Here is a 17,925-nt window from a genome sequence, read left to right as displayed (position 1 = left end):
GTGATCTGCTGGACTGCAGTAGGCTACATGGCTGCTGCTCAGCTGGAACTGGAGGGAAAGCTCTTTGTAAAAGGGACAGCCTCACTTTAGGAACCAGGGACAAATGTTAACAAGGCTTTGTTTCCATTACAGCTGAAGTTAAGAACCAATTTCACTGCATCATCAACATGTTTTTCTAACCCATTTCTGTTCTGGAGCAGGAATGGTGTGGAAATTGTGTTGTAAAAACACAGCTATTGAAAAGATGCAAATGTTCAAGATATGTTTGAAAGTACAGAATTAACAACAGATCCTAATGTGCTGTTTAATTTCCGCTACTACACTTATTAAACAGAGCCAAGGGAAGCCTCAGCAGGAGTCTGTGCCTCACATGGCAGATGACTTGGACATTATCTGATGTCAAGTTTGCATGATTTCCTCTCAGCTTAATTACTCTTATTTTCCATGTCTTAGGCCAGAACCAAACAAAGAGCACTCTATCCTCCCAGCCTCTAAACAACCTATCACACAATCAGAGAGGCATGGCTGGCATGGGTGAAATCTTCTGTAACTTGAACTGGAAAAAACAACTCACACAATAGCACTTCTGGCTTGGGTACAGGATGGAGGATTATTCATCCACTTAAAAAATCTAATTAAATAAAACAAGGGGGGGGGGGGCCGGGCCACAAATTGCAAAAGACAGCGGGTGTGGTTGGATTATCATATTTGTATTGCAATGATATGAAACTAGTTGTTCACAACCATTGAGAGTATGAACAGCAATGGAAAAGACAGAGATCATTTATGACAACATATGAAAATTATGAAGAATATTGTTGGCATATCGACAAGACAGCTGTATGAAGCTATCGGCAGTCATGAAGGCACACCGTACCCACACTGTCTGTGTTCTGTGACTGACAGCAAACATACCCCAGTAAAAACTTTTGTTGCAGGATACGGTGCTTTAAAGGGAATGTATCCATGAAGTGAATTTGCATTTAGTCCCAGTATCCTTACATGTAAGTATTATTACTTCCAGACTGAGGGCAAAACCAGCAGGTAAACCGAAAACAAAAACAAAAACAAAAACCAAAAGCCACAAAAACACAACAGTAAATCATAAGAGCAATCACATGGGGTCGACACAGTCCAATAATGTACGAGCTGTGGGGATATTAGGGAACATGATAGTAAAAGAAGACGGTAGTACTTCATTTCACAGTCCTATTTCCACACTAGAGAAACAGACTGTAAGAATGAAGCACAAAAGGCAGCTGATGAGACATTTCCAAATGGAATGGACTGTTCACTTTATACAAGGCGACTGTTCAACAGGCACAGCAAATCATAACACAGCAGGCAAATCGAAACAAAATAAATGTTTTACAAAAATGATTTCACACTGTGAAAAAAAACATGGCGACAACACAAGTGACTGGATTGTTACTGATAAAGCACTTCTTGCTGAACAAAATTTATAGTGCTAATAATACTCCACTTCTGACTGACGGTCTATTAAAAACCCCCAACACATATTAGTCCCAAATATGTTGCGTGAGTCAATACAGAGTGTGTAAGGCCCTCCCATTACCTCAGTGTATCAAGCAAAGACTGTGAAGAAGCTGATCAGCCCTATTAGAGGAAACAATAAGTGAAGTGCATTGGTGTATTTACTTTAAACTAATCATGAAAGTATATACAACTATACAAAGCTTTCGGAAAAACCAGTGACTCCACAAGGAGGAGGGAGCAAAGTAAGGAGCAAAATAAGTAAGTGGTTATTCCTGAAGACGTAATAGCATACATACTGTACATTATACTCATTTGAATGTTATTAGAATTTACAGAACATTTGGACAATGGATGTTAGGAAGGATGTATGCTTGAAAGGGAGCTACAGGCTTTGAAATCCTCATTGATAAGAAAGGTTCTTCACAGTTTTACCAACTGGAGTAACACTAACTAGATAAATATGATGCTAAATTACAAATCAAGTCATAAGGTGCTCTAGCCCTATATGGGTCCTTAACCCATTCATTTTAATAACATCCTCATCACACAGGTGAGGATGTTACCATAATACATAGGATATGATAGTTTCCTATGATGCAGCAACTGCAGCACAATGTTAACCGTTTGAAACATAAAATTCAAACATAAAATATTAGTCCCTTAAAGAAAAAAAAAAGGAGGAAGGGGTTAAGGGAAAAAAAGGCCAACTGGCCCACTAAAAGGTCTGTATAGCATGATAATGGTGCCACTCATTTCCCCTGCTGGACTTTTCATTTCCTTTGCCTTTCCCTTAAACTTTCTGAGGCTTTCCCGTTAAGCACCACTTCACAGCATTCCATCCTTAACCACGTACATGCGCTCAACCTTTTCAAAAACCTTACACATGCACTTTTCCTTCTTTTTCAAACTCACATCTTTGAAATCTATCATCATTATCTCTGATTGGTACAACTTGTAAGGGTTCCCTTTATATTTATATAGAGATACTTCCACTAATTATTATTTGATTTCAGGACGTTGGTCTCGGGTATTTGTCCGAGTCAGATTCAGAACAGCGCAGCGTCTTTCAGCCACAGGGCGTTCCTTCTTCATTCCTAAGGCTGGACGCGGGGGTCAGAGTTGAAGGGTCAAGGGTTAGGCAGGGGTGGAGCTCTTCTCATTGGCCAGACTGGGTTTGGGGTCTGGTCTGTGGGGTTTGTGCTGAGGGCTGCTGCGAAGGTTGTCATCCATCTGCAGCACAAAACATACAACTTACTTGGTGTGCATATGCATGAGCACAAAATAATATGAACAATAATTAAGTAACAGACACTATATCTACTATTTGTAGAACCGAGAGCCTGTACCTGCCAAAAGCAACCATACACCCATGCAAAGACGGAAAAAACGTAAGCAGAAGCACCTTCTCTATCAAGTTGGACTCTTTGTTTACAAGTTGAGTTAGTTTCTGGAGGTTGGCATCCACCGTTTCCTGAACAGGTGGTGGAGAACCTGGAGACAGAAGAAGTAAGGGGAACCCACCGAGAGGAAAGGAGATAGTGGAGAGTGAGTGGGACGGGAATAGCAGTTAGGTCATTGAGCAATAGAAGAAAAAAGCAGATATAAAGAACAGACATGCAGAGAGAGAAAAGGCAATTTTATCAGATAGTGAAAGAATGAAGTTAGAGAAAGGAAAACACTTAAGATGTTAGTTCAGCTTTGGGTGCTTGCAAAAGCAAAATTTCTCCTTCATCTTTGTGTGTGCTGCGCATGAGAAGTTACAAAGTTAAAGCCTCCAGACTGTGAGTAATTCAGAAGTGTGCAGCTAGCCTCACCAGGATGGCTGGAGCTGAAGTATACTGCAAGGATGTTGTCACAGAAGCATGTGAGGTTAGCCAGCTGTCTGAGGTGGCTCTGCAGAGGGCTGCTGGGCAGGCTGGCTTTGTGGAGCGGAGCCACAAAACCAAACACAAAGGCATCCAGGCTGGCTGGCCTAGGAACAGATATGCATATATACAAGTCAGGGTTCCCACACTCACTTGGACAGCAAATTCAAGGACTTTTTTGGTGAAATTCAAGCATGGGGCAAGACATGACATTGGTCAAAATTTGACATCATAAAGGCTTCATTTTATAGTCATGAGCTTGTCAAGTCAATAAATCATGGTAAAATCATCCATTTTACTGCTGCTATATCAAAACAAATGTCCTTCACAGGCTTTTCCTCACGATGTGAAGTGTTGATCCTAGATGAAAAGAGGTTGTGAGACATATTGATGAATCTGCTATATTTTAATTTAAAAAAAAAGGTAAAGTCAAGTACTTTAAAGGCCATCCATTAATTTTCAAAAAAACTTTTAAGGCCTTTTTTATGTCTCTCAAATGGGAACCCTGACAAGTATACATTCACACACACGCACACACACACACACATTGGCAACCAATATAGGGTTATGAAATATGAGCACCAAAAGGACAACTGAACATTTACAGCAGACCTGAAAGAACTTACGAGTTGCCGAAGAAGTAGTTTGCTGTTCCCAGTCTGTAGGAGAGGAGGTTCAGGCACTCTTTAGCGTCACTGTAGATCTGAAGAAAGAATCATAGTAGTAAAAGAGGGCACTTGGCACTTGCAACCCAGACACACAGTGCACAATGCGAGCGCAAAGACAGATCAGTGTTCACCTTTCCTTCCACCTCAGTGATTCTGTGTAGCGGCGACTCTCCTTTGGTCAGCAGGATCCGGGAGAGAGCGGTGCTGGCGTGGCGACTAGGGACCAGAAAGTTGAGAGGGAACGGCGAGCGGGAAGCAAACCACGGCCGTGTCAGATTGGCATAGTTTTCTGCATCCACCCAGAATGTATGCAACTGTGGGACGCAAAACGCACACCCTTAACATTGATAATACACACATGAGCATTTGTCAGGGAACGAGCAGGAGAGCGATCCCGTTACCAGAGCTGGCCGTAGTTTCTCCTCCAGCAGAGCGATGTAAGCCATGGTGTCTGCTCCTTGTCTGGCTGTCAGCTCGTAATCTGCGTTAAATCTCTGAGAAAATAAAACACAAATGTTGCTGTAGATCTACTGGCTCTACTGAAAGGTCCTGATGAGATGATGAGCAGTGAGCAGACTTGGCATCCACTCTCTTACCCGTTTCCTCAGGAAGTTGAGAATCTGTGTTGGTTCTGTTACCGTCGAGTCTCCGCACACCAACTCTGGAACAGTCGCTACAGGACAGACGGAGATATTATTTGACATGAGGGAGATGTTACGCTGTGAGATGAAGGAGATGTTATTTAAGTAGGGTGAGGCATCTGCAAAGCATGCTGTTAATGTCTTGTAACTTGTTCACTAAATAGAAATAACCTATAGATCCTGTCATTCAACATCACCCCATTTCAAATCCCACTCACATGCATGGAAAGCTGCAGCCCACCTGTTAAGGTTCTCCATGTCCAGTCTATAGGAGAAACTGTGACCTTTGCCCCAGAGAACTTGGCATATGTCTGGAAGAAAACCATCAATTAAGGAAAGACGAGAAAAAGAGACAGCAGCTAATAGTTATGATATAGAACAAGGCTCCCATGAAAACCACATATAGACCTTTCTTGATGTAGGAACTGATGTAACCCTATGTCTTTTTGCCTTGTTAGCAAAACACATTTTGTTATGGGTAAACATCAACACCGGCCAAAAACTAGTAGTACTGCTAATCCAAACATTGTTGTAGCATATAAAATCCTATGTCCAAACAGGCTATATCTTGGCATTACGCAGCTTCCATACAGGTGGTGTTTGGGCAGTATACGATATCTATCAGCTGAATTGCAATCAAAGTACTGTGAGGAATTTGGCTCTGGCTCTAGCCACTAGCTCTAAATGCAGAGTTGGCATAAGGGGCCACTATGATTACACTGTTGATATGAGGAAGTTTAATCTACAAATTGAGAACAACCAAGTAAAACATTTAACAGGAGAATGAAATAGGCTTTAAGCAGCAAAAGGACAGAACATTAATGCTGACTTTAAGCAAACCAGTTATCACTGAATAAATGCTTTTAAGATGGCAGCTTGCTTGTCATCTTGGCAAAACAATGTGTCAAAGTGTCACCTTGTGGGCAGAGTGGCAATTGCATGGTTTCCTGATGTTACTGAGAGTAACAACACTAGCCAATGATAAACAGCTAGCAAGCTATATGACATTCATTTTCTAATAAGTTTATTGTTAGCTTTGCCATCGTCACTAGTTACCCCGCAGGAAAATGGGGGGGGGGAAATCAACAGATACTAAAACATGACTGACAACAAACTGACCTTGAAGGATTAATGTATGTTAGCAATGAGATTGACATCTGACAACCAGCATCACATGAGGGACAGACCATGCAGCCGGCACAGCTGTAGTGTTAAGATATTTTGCGGCTAGACAAAACAAGGAAATTCAACTATTACGCTCTTTTTGTTTTCCGTCTTCGCCGGCTATCTAGCAAGTGCAATGGGTAGCATGGAAGCTAACCAGAGAAAGACACAGAAAGCGCATTTCAAAGTCGGATAAGAAAACTGTCGTCTCAAAAGCAGGCCTGGATATAATATACATTTTTTTTTTTTACAAATTGCACATAAAGTTACCAGAACTACGAGAGACTCAGTGTGGACAGAAGGCAAGCCCCAGTCGCCTCCCCAGCATCTCAGCTCCATGGGAGTCGCCATGTTTTGTTTCATGGAAGGAGTGGGTGACGTCACGAGGAACCTGTCATATCAGAGACTGAAAGGGTAAAATAAAATGTTAAAATGTTGTATTTTCTGTGTAGCACTGCGTCGAGTAACCGCGGTCACACGCCTTCGTATTACAAAGAAAGAAGGCAAATGTTCGATAAACCCTTTGCTTTTAATCGATGTAATTAAATACGAATAATTTAACGTTATTTTGTTGACAAACAGTGTAGTTCTTCAACACCAGCGTTAGCTAAACAACCTGGTTGCTGAGCAACACATCAGTGCCCGGTATGTGTGTTTTTGGTCAGTGTTATACTGAATTGACTGTGCTAAGACCAGAAGACCACTATCGGTTTCATTAAGTCATTTTCTCTCACTGAGTCTAAAGGTTCAGATTCATACACGTTTTAAACAAGCAGTAAACAAGCAACAACCTGTCTTGGAAATGCTACTACCCTGTAAATAAAAGGAAACATGCCCTTATGTGCAGATGATAAGCATTAACTTATGTAGCAGGGAAATAATGAATAAAACGTTATATATTTTTTATTTTATTTTTTTCCACATATTTTGATATCCACATCAAAGAATGTCAAGTAGGCCTATTAATTGTGGTATGGTGGGGCATTGCATTTATTTCCAGCAACAGTTTTATATGGTCCTCTGATATTTAAAATGTGAATGTGACATATCTGTCCAGTCTGTCCAGGGGCTGACGGTAAGATTGCTGAAGAGTGCCAGGTGTTTGGGTCAGAGGCTGGACAGCCAGACACAGACGGATTCACAGTGATAATGCACGGAGGGATGGTAAATGTCTCTCTTTGGCTCGGGCGGTGGCTGAGATTTTGCAATGTTCTTGTGGTTAGTAAAAGAAGCTCTAAGACGAGTACCAGACATCCAATATGAAATGGTTCCAGGGTTAAAAACTGTCCCACGTCTGGACCTCCCTCTTCCTCCTCTCATCTCCCAACTATATACACTCCAACAGATGGAATGAAATTTAAAAAAGGTTTGCTGAGACATGTAATTAAAGTTAAAATAAATAGAATTAAAATTAAAAACATCTGACACATATTCTAGCAATTGTAATAACTTATTGAAGATGATCTAGGACTAGATCTAATCCGTGTCCATGAAACTGTGTTTTTTCTCAAACTTATGTTTGAGGGGGAAAAAAATAGCCAGCTGGAATCAGGTTTTCCTCTCTGCAGCTCAATCCATCTGAGATGTGAGTTTTTAGATCAGCCTGAAGATAAGATAGACAAACTAATATAGAGCACCATGTAAATTTTGGCTATATTCTGTTAGTTTCCAAAATACATTGACTCATAAACAAAAGGACTTGTGGTCAAAAAGCTTTTTCTTGACCCATCAGAACCATGTGCAGGTTTTTCAAATATTTACATCCGTGACAAATACATAGCAAAATTCTATACACATGGGCCGCACTCAGGACACTTCAGCTGAATAACTTCATTGTTTATTTACATGTTCAAGTAACAGAAAAAAACAGCCAGACGTTTCGGCTCTGCTGCCTTCTTCAGTGGCTGTGTCTCAAACCAGAGATTAAATACCGTCAGCATACACTACCTGTAGCCATTTAACTTCAATTACCAGTCACATCTCTCATACATCAAGCTGGGCCCTGGTTAAACGTCTGGCTGTTTTTTCTGTTACTCATCTTGAACATGTAAATAAACAAACAGTGAAGTTACTCAACTGAATTGTCCTGAGTGCGGCTCGTGTGTATAGAATGTTGTGGATTTCCTGGGGTCTCCACACCAAGAAAAAGTTGTCTACAGAAGTATTCCCTCTAGTGGGCACATTGTCTGTTAAGCAAATTTATGTTGTTGACAGAGCTGTGACAATCAGTTTGAGAATAAAATAATATCTGTAATACCTTGTTTTTGGTTTTCAATGTGGGGCTATCCCTTTGTTTACATTAAAATTATAGATTGCAGTAGCACTTATACATCACTTCAACTTCTACTCCCTGGACCAGTATTACACCCACCACTGTAATGCCTTGTTTAATCAAACTACAGTAGCAAGGGGACACTCCCCCTCCCCCTACTTACTAAAATACTCTCTGCACCGTGCCACTCTTCCTACTAGGACACTCCCCTCTGCTTTAAAAGCCTTGCCTTTGGCCACAAAATCATCTCACCTCAGCTGGGATTTTGCTTCAACATCTGGACGTTCAGGCCACATGTATTAAGATAGGTGCTTAGTTTCATTGAACCTCAACAGGAAATTTAGTTTCTTCTTTCAGGAACAGTGGCTATTCTGCAAAGTTTCTTCTGAACTGTGTCCCTTTTTGAAGCTCTGATGACGGGTCTGTGGGCCGGAGTGGCGGTCCTGTCTCTGCTGCTGAACCAGCTGGCTCTTACTGTTACAGCACAGGGCATGGGTAAGTACTGGCCCTCCTCCATCCACACCCTTCTCTAAGACTCTATATGGTTATGTTTCTGTATTTGTAAGTCAGTTTGTAACTGTCAGTTTTAGTAACTGTCTTTTCAGCTTACTTACTCTGTACCAATCTGTCATCTGGTCCTACAACTTCTCATCTGCAGTGAGATGCATATAATTTGGATCAGGGTAATTCTCTTGATTTAGTTGACATTATGTTGGATCAACTACGGCTTTGTTGTGGCAAGAAGATTCTGACTTGCTGGATCTAATAACAGGCTGACCCAAATACGACTGGTCTCTGATGGTAAAATTATGTGTAATGATTTGATTTGCCTGGAATCTACGTACATTTTTCCGCACAATGTCATGTCACTTTGTATTACCCCTGAATTCAGATCATGGCTGTGTGTGTGTGTGTGTGTGTGTACGTGCAGGCATGTGCATGTATGTGTGTGTGTGTGTAATGGCTGCAGTGAGGCAGTGGGTTTGTTCCAATGGAAAGAGTTTACTGCTGCTTCTTTCTGCAACTCCAGTCTGCCACTCTATAAAAAACAGCAGGACGCACACACACACACACACACACACACTCACTCACACACACACACACACACACATATCCACATCCACAGATGCACTCTAGCACATAATAAAGCACTATGGTACACTGACTCAGCAGTACCAATCCACTGTGCATTGCCAGCCATTAAGGCACAAACTCACAAAACTCTTCATTAACAGACAAAACGCAGCACCACTTACAATGTACTAGATCGAATGCTTTCAGTTGGTTTGCTGGACATTTTCTGAACTCCAGTACATTCATGTTGTGCTGCATCAACTGACCATTATGTGTTCTGCTGTCTGTCTTCATCTTTGTAAAGACTAGAGACACGTTTGCACCCCCAGCCTCAGTATCGGATCGAGTGTGAATTTATTTTGTCACAATGAATGGTGAACAGGCAGCTACAGCAACAGTAAGCAGGGTTTTTTTAACCATCCTCTCCTGTGTGTTCCAGTCTATGACCTGCTGGTGTCTCCAGACTGCCTGCCAGACTTGCTCCAGGGAAGCCTGAAGAACAAAGGGCGAGATGAGGCTTTCCTCCTCTCCTCCTTCAGGCTCCACAACAAGGCCCCCACCTCTCTCTACAGTGTCATCAACCCCAGAGACAACTCCAAGTACCTGGAGTTCAGCGTGCAGGCCAAACTTAACAAGGGTGATGCATACTACTGAAACAGTATCTCTGACAACTACTGAAACACACTATAATATATCAGCTACCTGTTCAAAATAATGCATCCTGAATTCCTCATTCTCTCTGTCTCTATCTCTCTGTTTCTCCCCCTCTGTCCTCTAGTCACTTTACGTTACCAGAAGACTGACGGCAGGTATACCACAGCCAGTTTTAACCATGCCCCCCTGGCAGACGGCAGAGAGCACCATGTGATGCTGCACGCCAGTGGGCTTCAGCGTGGTCCCCCTCGCCTCAACATCTATGTGGACTGCAGACTGGCACACACTTTGGATGATCTGCCCTCTGCGTTCGGGTCGCTCCCACCTGGCCCTAACAAAGTGGCACTTAGGACCCTGCAGCCAACTGGACAGGTGAATGAGAGCTTTACAGCAACCTTTTGGGGTGAAAGAGGACTTATATACATATATTACCAGCTAGATAGAAACACAGTATAGGAAGGCCTGAACATTTCCAACTTACAACATAGGTGCAATAGTGCAATAACTTGATAAAGACTATATGCCAAAACCATTTAGTGATTCAAATTCTTTTTTTAGGCAATTCCCTTTGAATCCTCATTTCTTCCTTTCCTCTATTTCTCCCTCAGGATGAGCTGACAGACTTGAAGCTGGTGATAGAGGATACTATAGACAATGTGGCCACTCTCCAGGACTGCAGCGTGCAGCGGGGTGAATCTGTGCAGCTCCTGGGTGAGAGCAAAACGCAGCTGCCTGACTGTCACTCTGATATCCGATCACATGCTAATCTAATACATACGATCATAATAACTTGAGCCTGTGAGGTTTTTGAACTGGTTCTGTTTCCTCCAGGTGTCCAGGGAGGCACGACAGCACAGGACAAGGACAAGGCCTCCATACTGGAGCTGAAGAAGATGCTATCTGAGATGAAGGAGCTACTCAACCAGCAGGTAGCCTGCTCTCTCTCCCAATCCGCTATGTGCCACACAGTGTAGGGAAACAATGTAGTGAAAATTTGCAGCTAAGGTGTGAAGTTAATTTGTCACGATAATAGAATGTTTGCTTCTTTTCATTAATTAGATACAGATCACAAAGGAACACATGAAAAGGATTTTCTCAAGTGCTGTAAACAGTGACAAAGTGTGATATTGCACAGGATACTGTGCCTGAACTTGCCTCTTGAAAAAACGTTTAATATAGTTATTCTAGCTTAAATGTCACTGTAGCATATTTACATCTAAGGATACAATAAGTTTCAACCTGTCTGACAAGGTTTACATTGCATAAACTCTGTCTCTTTCTGGTAAAGATCAAGGAGACCACTTCTCTGAGGAATACCATCTCAGAGTGTCTTGCCTGTGGTAAGCAACACATGAACTCTGATCAGATCTTTCATTTAATTTAAAAACTACTGGCAATGAGATGATTCAGCTAATAATATGTGTTTGGATATGTGTGTGTGTGTCCAGACCTTCAGGGCAGGTCAAACAACACAGGTACAGGTACAGGTACAGGTACAGGTTCGGGTCCAGGAACAGGTCCAGGAACAGGTCCAGGAACAGGTCCAGGAACAGGTCCAGGTACAGGACGGTACCCCCCTCCGGCTCAGATTCAGTGCAGACCTGGGACCTGTTTCAGGCAGAACATGTGTATCCCTACAGAGACAGGGGGTTTCCAGTGTGCCCCCTGTCCCAATGGATACACAGGAGATGGGGTGCGCTGTGACGATGTAGATGAGGTACGGAATCCACGGAGCAAAAGTACTTTCCCTCACAAAAAAGTCACATGTGAAAACCAAGATGTGAATATGTTGGTTTTCATATGTGAACATGTGAAATTTTCCATATCTTATGTGAAAATGGCATTTTTACCTATGAGCGGTCTCTTTGCATGTGAAATTAAGTTTTCACGTGTGAGACAAATATTGCCATATGTAATAGCAGGTCAAAACATCTGGAAAAAAAAAAGGATTTTCACCTATGAACTGAAAATTTCCAATCTGAAGTACAAACTGTCACATGATGTCAGAATACAATGTGAAAAAAAAATCGTTCACATATGAAAACAACATGGGTCCAAATGTGCCTTGAATTCACATGTTGGTTTTCACATGTGACTGTTTTGTGTAAATCCAACCCTGTTCACCGTGTCTGCTGTTTTGTGTGTTTCAGTGCCAGTTTAGGCCCTGCTTCCCTGGGGTGCGGTGTGTGAACACGGCTCCTGGGTTTCGCTGTGAGCGGTGCCCTCTGGGATACACCGGACCAGAGATCAGTGGAGTGGGAGTAGCCTATGCTCAGGCACACAAACAGGTAACACAATCACATTAATATAAGAAAAACTGACATTACTTTGATTCGGAAACCATTTTTGACTGAAAAACCAACATAGATAATTATTTTTACGTATGTACAACAGTAATCCGGTCTCTTCAATGCATTCCCCCCCCAGGTGTGCGATGATATAGATGAGTGTCTGGGACCGCCTGATAACGGAGGCTGCACCGCCAACTCTAACTGCCACAACACTGTAGTAAGAGCACCGGAATCGCTGCAGCTACTGTTACTATCACACTATCCTGTACCAAGAGGGTCCTGGTTTAAAGTCTGACTCTGTGTTGTCCTCACCAGGGCTCCTTCCGCTGTGGGGACTGTAAGAGCGGCTTCACTGGAGACCAGGTGAGAGGCTGCCAAGGTCAGAGGCTGTGCAGCAACGGTCAGCCCAACCCCTGTGACGCCAACGCAGAGTGCATCGCGGAGAGAGACGGCAGCATTAGCTGTGTGGTAAGAACGCACACCAGCAAATAGTGACGTCTTATGCAACTGCATGCTCCTAAATTGTGTCTGTGAATCAGTCTACAATTTAGTCTTTAGTATTGTTTATTTATATAGCCCTTTATCACAGTCAAGTCTCATACCATCATATACATGTCATATACCATACATCATATACTAGATCATATACATCATATATCACCTTTTACAATTGTGCTGTATGGCTGATTACATGTATTTTATGTCTGGCCAGACCTGATGTAAGTCATGCCTCCTCTTTGTGTGTGTCAGTGTGGTGTAGGTTGGGCAGGCAACGGTTATGTGTGTGGAAGGGACACAGATATTGATGCATATCCTGACACCGCCCTCAGGTGCAGAGACAACAGCTGTAACAAGGTATTCATGTCCACCTCCCCACTCTCTGTTTCGCTGAACTCATCTTACAAGAAAAAAGATTACGGCTGTGTGTTTTCGTAACGTATCCTGTGTTGTTTCCAGGACAACTGTGTGTTTGTGCCTAACTCTGGCCAAGAGGACGCCGACAGGGACGGGATGGGCGATGCCTGTGACGACGATGCAGACAGTGACGGCATTATTAACATCGAGGTGCGTCACTTACTGCCACAGGTTCTGCATGCATTCAACTCTACTGACTCCTGTCACAGACTTCCTCCACCTAGCCTTGATAACCGTGCTCAACCTTTACGTATTAAGAATGGGAGTTTAACTCTCTCCTTGAGCCCATGTTAACCCCATTTGTCTGTCCCAGGACAACTGCTGGTTGGTTCGTAATGTGGACCAGAGGAACAGCGATAAGGATCTCCATGGTGACGCCTGTGACAACTGCATAACGGTAGAAAACCCCACGCAGATTGATACTGACTTGGATGGGCTGGGAGATGAATGTGATGACGACATGGATGGAGACGGTAAGTGTGTGTGTTTGTGTGTGCGGGTGTGTGTGTGTGTGTGTGTGTGTGTGTGTGTGTGTGTGTGTGTGTGTGTGTGTGTGTGTGTGTGTGTGTGTGTGTGTGTGTGTGTGTGTGTGTGTGTGTGTGTGTGTGTGTGTGTGTTTGTGTGTGGCTACCATAGCATAGGGTTAAATCCTTCCTACACCTGAAATGCCATTTAGGTGTATTGAGATGCAAGCGGTCTCAGGAGAAGATATCAAGAGTCAGGTTAATGTTTATGAGCCAAATACTTGTAGTAATTGCATAGTTTTATGCTTATATAAATGACTGTAATTAGGTGGACAAAGTGCAACAACTGTCATTTTTGTAACATGGTTTAACCCAGTGGCTGAACAAGGTTGGGTGATCATTAGTGTGAGAGATGTAGTAGCTGGACCATTAGTGCTTTTATTGCATCAATTTGAGGTAATAAATTTAGGGACACGTTGTGAAACCAAATGGCCGATAATGGTGTTAAAGACTACCGTGACTGTGAAGGTTATCCAAGCCACAGACCGTCTGGACCCGTCTGTCTAGACAAGTATACAACCCTCCTGCTCTTTTTGTTTTTCGTTGTTTTCACTGGACAGTTTGAGCCACAGCAGTGCTTTATCTGTTTAAAACATCCTCCTGGCCTTTGTTTTTTTCCAGTCCACATCCTCTACCAGTTAGATCATTGCTTTTCAGGGGAAACAGGAGTTTTGCTCAGCCCAAGCCTCATAAAAAAAACCCTTTTAAACCTCAGTAGAAAATATGTGTTAAATGTTAAAATGTTCCAAGTACACTCAGATGATTTGCTTGGAATCGTAAGTGTTGTTTCACAAATTTTTCTCACATACGCAATTGTTAGATTGTCCTTTAAGAACACTCCTCATTTGTTCCACTGGAAAAAAACTGTTTAAATGTCTTGTGTGTGTGTGTGTGTGTGTGTGTGTGTGTGTTTAGACTGTGTTTGGTGACCCCTGTTCATTCACTTGGCCGGACTCCAACCTCATGATCATTTGGTTATGTCTTTAACTCTAAAGCTGGATCGCTAAGCGCTTGGTCATGTCTGTCTCCACTCTAAAAGCATTTTTCCATTGCGAGCCTCCGCCAGGCGCTGACTGGAAACTATCTCACCTTCGTCTTAAACAAACACTGCCACCTGGTGACACATTTAACAGACTGACTCCGCTTCCAGACAAATAGGCTGGGCTTCGTCATGCCTTTTTTGTTTTACCGTCAACTGCTTTTACACATGGCACAGACATTAAGGTTCTGAAGTGTTTATATCCTCAGGCTTGAAGAATATCCTTGACAACTGCCAGCGAGTCCCAAACCCAGACCAGAAAGACAGAGACAACGATGGGGTGGGAGACGCCTGCGACAGCTGTCCTGATATGGTCAACCCTAACCAGGTAACAACAACTAACCAAGTCAAAAAAGATCCATCTGCAATCATAACTCCTTCCAACGGTGTCTGTTTCTCCACCTGCAGTCTGATTCAGATGATGACCTAGTAGGAGACACTTGTGACGACAACATAGACAGGTAGAGCCCTCTGTAATGACCTGCGGTAAGAATGTGTGTATAAAATTGTGGTGTTTGCTTTACCTGCCCTGCCTCCTCTTCGTCAGTGATGGAGACGGCCACCAGAACACAAAGGATAACTGTCCCACAGTCATCAACTCCTCTCAGCTGGACACCGACAAGGACGGAAAGGTTTTGAACTCTCCGCCTCTTCCTTAATCCTTCATGTTTTTGACTGTAATGGCTGCTGGATTCTAGCTGGATTCACATCTTTCACTTGATCTTGGTAGGGAGATGAATGTGATGATGACGACGACAACGATGGCATTCTGGACGATGCAGACAACTGCAGACTAGTTGTCAACCCAGACCAAAGGGACGAAGATAGTTAGTATTATTCCCTATAGTATGTGTGTGTTTGTGTGTGTGTGTGTGTGTGTGTGTGTGTGTGTGTGTACAGTGTGCATGTGCTCACTCATTTATGTATAACCACTGCGGCATGCTTCCTTAGCTGTGTGTTTGTGTTTCAGATGACGGTGTCGGAGATGCGTGTGCTGGCGACTTCGACGATGACAAGGTCATTGACCGGATAGACAACTGCCCAGAGAACGCTGAGGTCACCCTGACCGACTTCAGAGCCTATCAGACTGTGGTGCTGGACCCCGAGGGTGACGCTCAGATAGACCCCAACTGGGTCGTCCTCAACCAGGTGACCAATAACATTCTCAGCTTGTCTACGGATTAGGTAGCACATTGTAGCTCTCTAAAACATGACAATCACTTTGCATCTGTCTGTGATGATGTTGACTGTGCTGTATAGTGTCCTAACTCTCTTTTGCCCCTTCAGGGCATGGAGATAGTTCAGACCATGAACTCTGACCCCGGCCTTGCTGTAGGTACGTACAGAATGATGCTCTCATTTCACCCTGTTAAAACAGTGGGCCAACTGTGTATAATTGTAGCCCAGATGAAAGTTAAACAACTGGTTGCACACCCATAACTCATTTTATTCAGTGTCTTTCTCTGATCAATGCTGCTGCAGGCTACACAGCGTTCAGCGGCGTTGACTTTGAGGGGACGTTCCACGTGAACACGGTGACGGACGATGACTACGCCGGCTTCATCTTCGGCTACCAGGACTCCTCCTCCTTCTACGTGGTGATGTGGAAACAGACCGAACAAACCTACTGGCAGGCCGTTCCCTTCAGAGCCGTCGCCGAGCCTGGAATACAGCTCAAGGTGTGGTTAAAGTGTGTGTGTGTCTGTTCTGTGTTTGCTGTACAACACAATACCCCCATCTTGTCATCACCACCTCCCTTGCGTTTCCCTCCCATCCGCTGCTCCCTCAGTGTTTTCTCTCTCTTACCCTGTGTGGCTGTTCTCCTGCAGGCAGTGAAGTCTAAGACGGGTCCAGGTGAGTACCTGAGGAACTCCCTGTGGCACACAGGAGACACCACAGACCAGGTCCGTCTGCTGTGGAAAGATCCCAGGAACGTTGGCTGGAAGGACAAGGTCTCCTACCGCTGGTACCTCCAGCACAGACCGCAGGTTGGATACATCAGGTACAGACACACACACACACACACACACACACACACGCAGTGGTGGAAAGAGTATGAAAACATCCTGCTCAAGTGGAAGTACTGGAATTTTTCTTGAGTAGAAGTAAAATTACCAAAAAAATCTAGTTAAGTAAAAATAGAAAGTAGCTCATTTAAAATGTACTCAGAGTAAAAGTTACTGAGTTACTTTTTGGAAAAGTGAAAATGAGGACAGAGTTCAAATGGCTCCACATTTGGCTAATTGACGTTGGTCCAGTTTCTGATGCTTGTGGAGAGCCACAAAATGTGTACTAGATGTGATTTAAAATGTAGCTAAGTACAATACTTCAAAAATGTACTTAAGTAAAAGAAAAATTACTGACTTTTAAAAAATACAAGTATACATTTGATTGATTGATTGATTGATGTAATTGGATGTAATTAGTTACTTCCACCCTTGCACACATGCACAAACAAACACTCAGACATACACACACGCCAAATAACTAACGTGTTTCAATGTGTGTGGACCAGGGCGCGCTTCTATGAGGGCTCCACCCTGGTGGCAGACTCTGGGGTGACAATTGACACCAGTATGAGGGGAGGAAGACTGGGCGTGTTTTGCTTCTCTCAGGAAAACATCATCTGGTCCAATCTGAAGTACCGCTGCAATGGTGAGTGTCAACCAACCACATAACACTGATTACTATCAATTTGACAGGTCCAAAGTGTGACAATACGCTGCAATGCTTATGAATTACTTTCCCTGTTTAATTAAGGTAATGTCTGAACTACAGTTTTGGTTTCTGAGTTTCTCTCTCTTTCTCATTCCCATAGACACTATTCCTGCTGACTACCAGGAGTTCAGCACCCAGAACACTGACTGAGGTCATCTTTCATGGAGTGAAGCTATAAATAAGGGGAGAGGGAGCAAGGGAAGCAGAGTGATCAATAAAGGAAAGGAGGGGATAAGCTCTGCTGAAAGCATGGATAAGAGGAGCAGAGCGGCAAAGGAGAAGGAGAGGTAGAGGTCACAAGTTAAAGGAAGATAGATGAAAGTGGGAGGAAAGTACTGAGGAATAACTTGAAGGGGAAAACAGCTTTTGGTAAAAGGTTTGTATTTTATCATTATTGTGTGGATAGTCACAGCAAAGCAGGGTCTTGGGAAAGCATAACTTTGGGCATTATATACTACTCCAGTACATTGTATACATGTGTACAACTTCATCATCAGGTTCTGTGTGTCTATGCAACTTCATTGGCAATTTTTTTCTGCCTTTTTTATGAAGACTATTATACGTGTAATGTTATTTTTGAATAAACGTGTAATAATAAAATCG

At 43.1% G+C, this 17,925-nt stretch overlaps 2 protein-coding genes across 4 annotated transcripts; one reads left to right on the top strand and one right to left on the bottom strand.

Moving 5' to 3' along the window:
• Positions 1-698: 698 nt before the first annotated feature.
• mtx3 (metaxin 3) lies at positions 699-6,198 on the bottom strand. Of its 3 annotated transcripts, none has more exons than XM_071527895.1 (9): positions 6,106-6,198; positions 4,913-4,982; positions 4,627-4,703; positions 4,432-4,524; positions 4,162-4,344; positions 3,989-4,065; positions 3,300-3,469; positions 2,900-2,988; positions 699-2,727 (listed from the first exon to the last, which is right to left on the bottom strand). In XM_071527895.1, the coding sequence occupies exons 1-9, from the start codon at positions 6,196-6,198 to the stop codon at positions 2,632-2,634; spliced, it is 948 nt and encodes a 315-aa protein (XP_071383996.1). In that variant the 3' UTR covers positions 699-2,631. The 3 variants fall into 3 exon arrangements, with proteins under 3 accessions (XP_071383996.1, XP_071383997.1, XP_071383998.1); XM_071527896.1 differs by having other exon boundaries at positions 3,312-3,469; XM_071527897.1 differs by lacking the exon at positions 2,900-2,988 and having other exon boundaries at positions 3,312-3,469.
• Positions 6,199-6,214: 16 nt separating this feature from the next.
• On the top strand, positions 6,215-17,919 carry thbs4a (thrombospondin 4a). The gene is made up of 25 exons (XM_071527893.1): positions 6,215-6,249; positions 6,893-6,999; positions 8,516-8,602; positions 9,621-9,818; positions 9,960-10,207; positions 10,444-10,546; positions 10,667-10,764; positions 11,124-11,175; positions 11,365-11,552; positions 11,986-12,123; positions 12,263-12,343; positions 12,442-12,594; positions 12,877-12,981; positions 13,084-13,191; positions 13,355-13,514; positions 14,814-14,932; positions 15,013-15,065; positions 15,152-15,236; positions 15,335-15,431; positions 15,575-15,753; positions 15,892-15,940; positions 16,087-16,283; positions 16,434-16,606; positions 17,120-17,259; positions 17,423-17,919. The coding sequence occupies exons 3-25, from the start codon at positions 8,521-8,523 to the stop codon at positions 17,470-17,472; spliced, it is 2,856 nt and encodes a 951-aa protein (XP_071383994.1). The 5' UTR covers positions 6,215-6,249; positions 6,893-6,999; positions 8,516-8,520; the 3' UTR covers positions 17,473-17,919.
• Positions 17,920-17,925: the final 6 nt, after the last annotated feature.

The sequence above is a fragment of the Centroberyx affinis genome, unplaced genomic scaffold, assembly GCF_046629955.1.
Source record: "Centroberyx affinis isolate AG114_WGS23_722 - 3 ecotype Tasmania unplaced genomic scaffold, CSIRO-AGI_Caff_v1 ptg001585l_1, whole genome shotgun sequence".
NCBI lineage: Eukaryota > Metazoa > Chordata > Actinopteri > Beryciformes > Berycidae > Centroberyx > Centroberyx affinis.
This window is presented reverse-complemented; position numbering and strand designations above follow the sequence as displayed.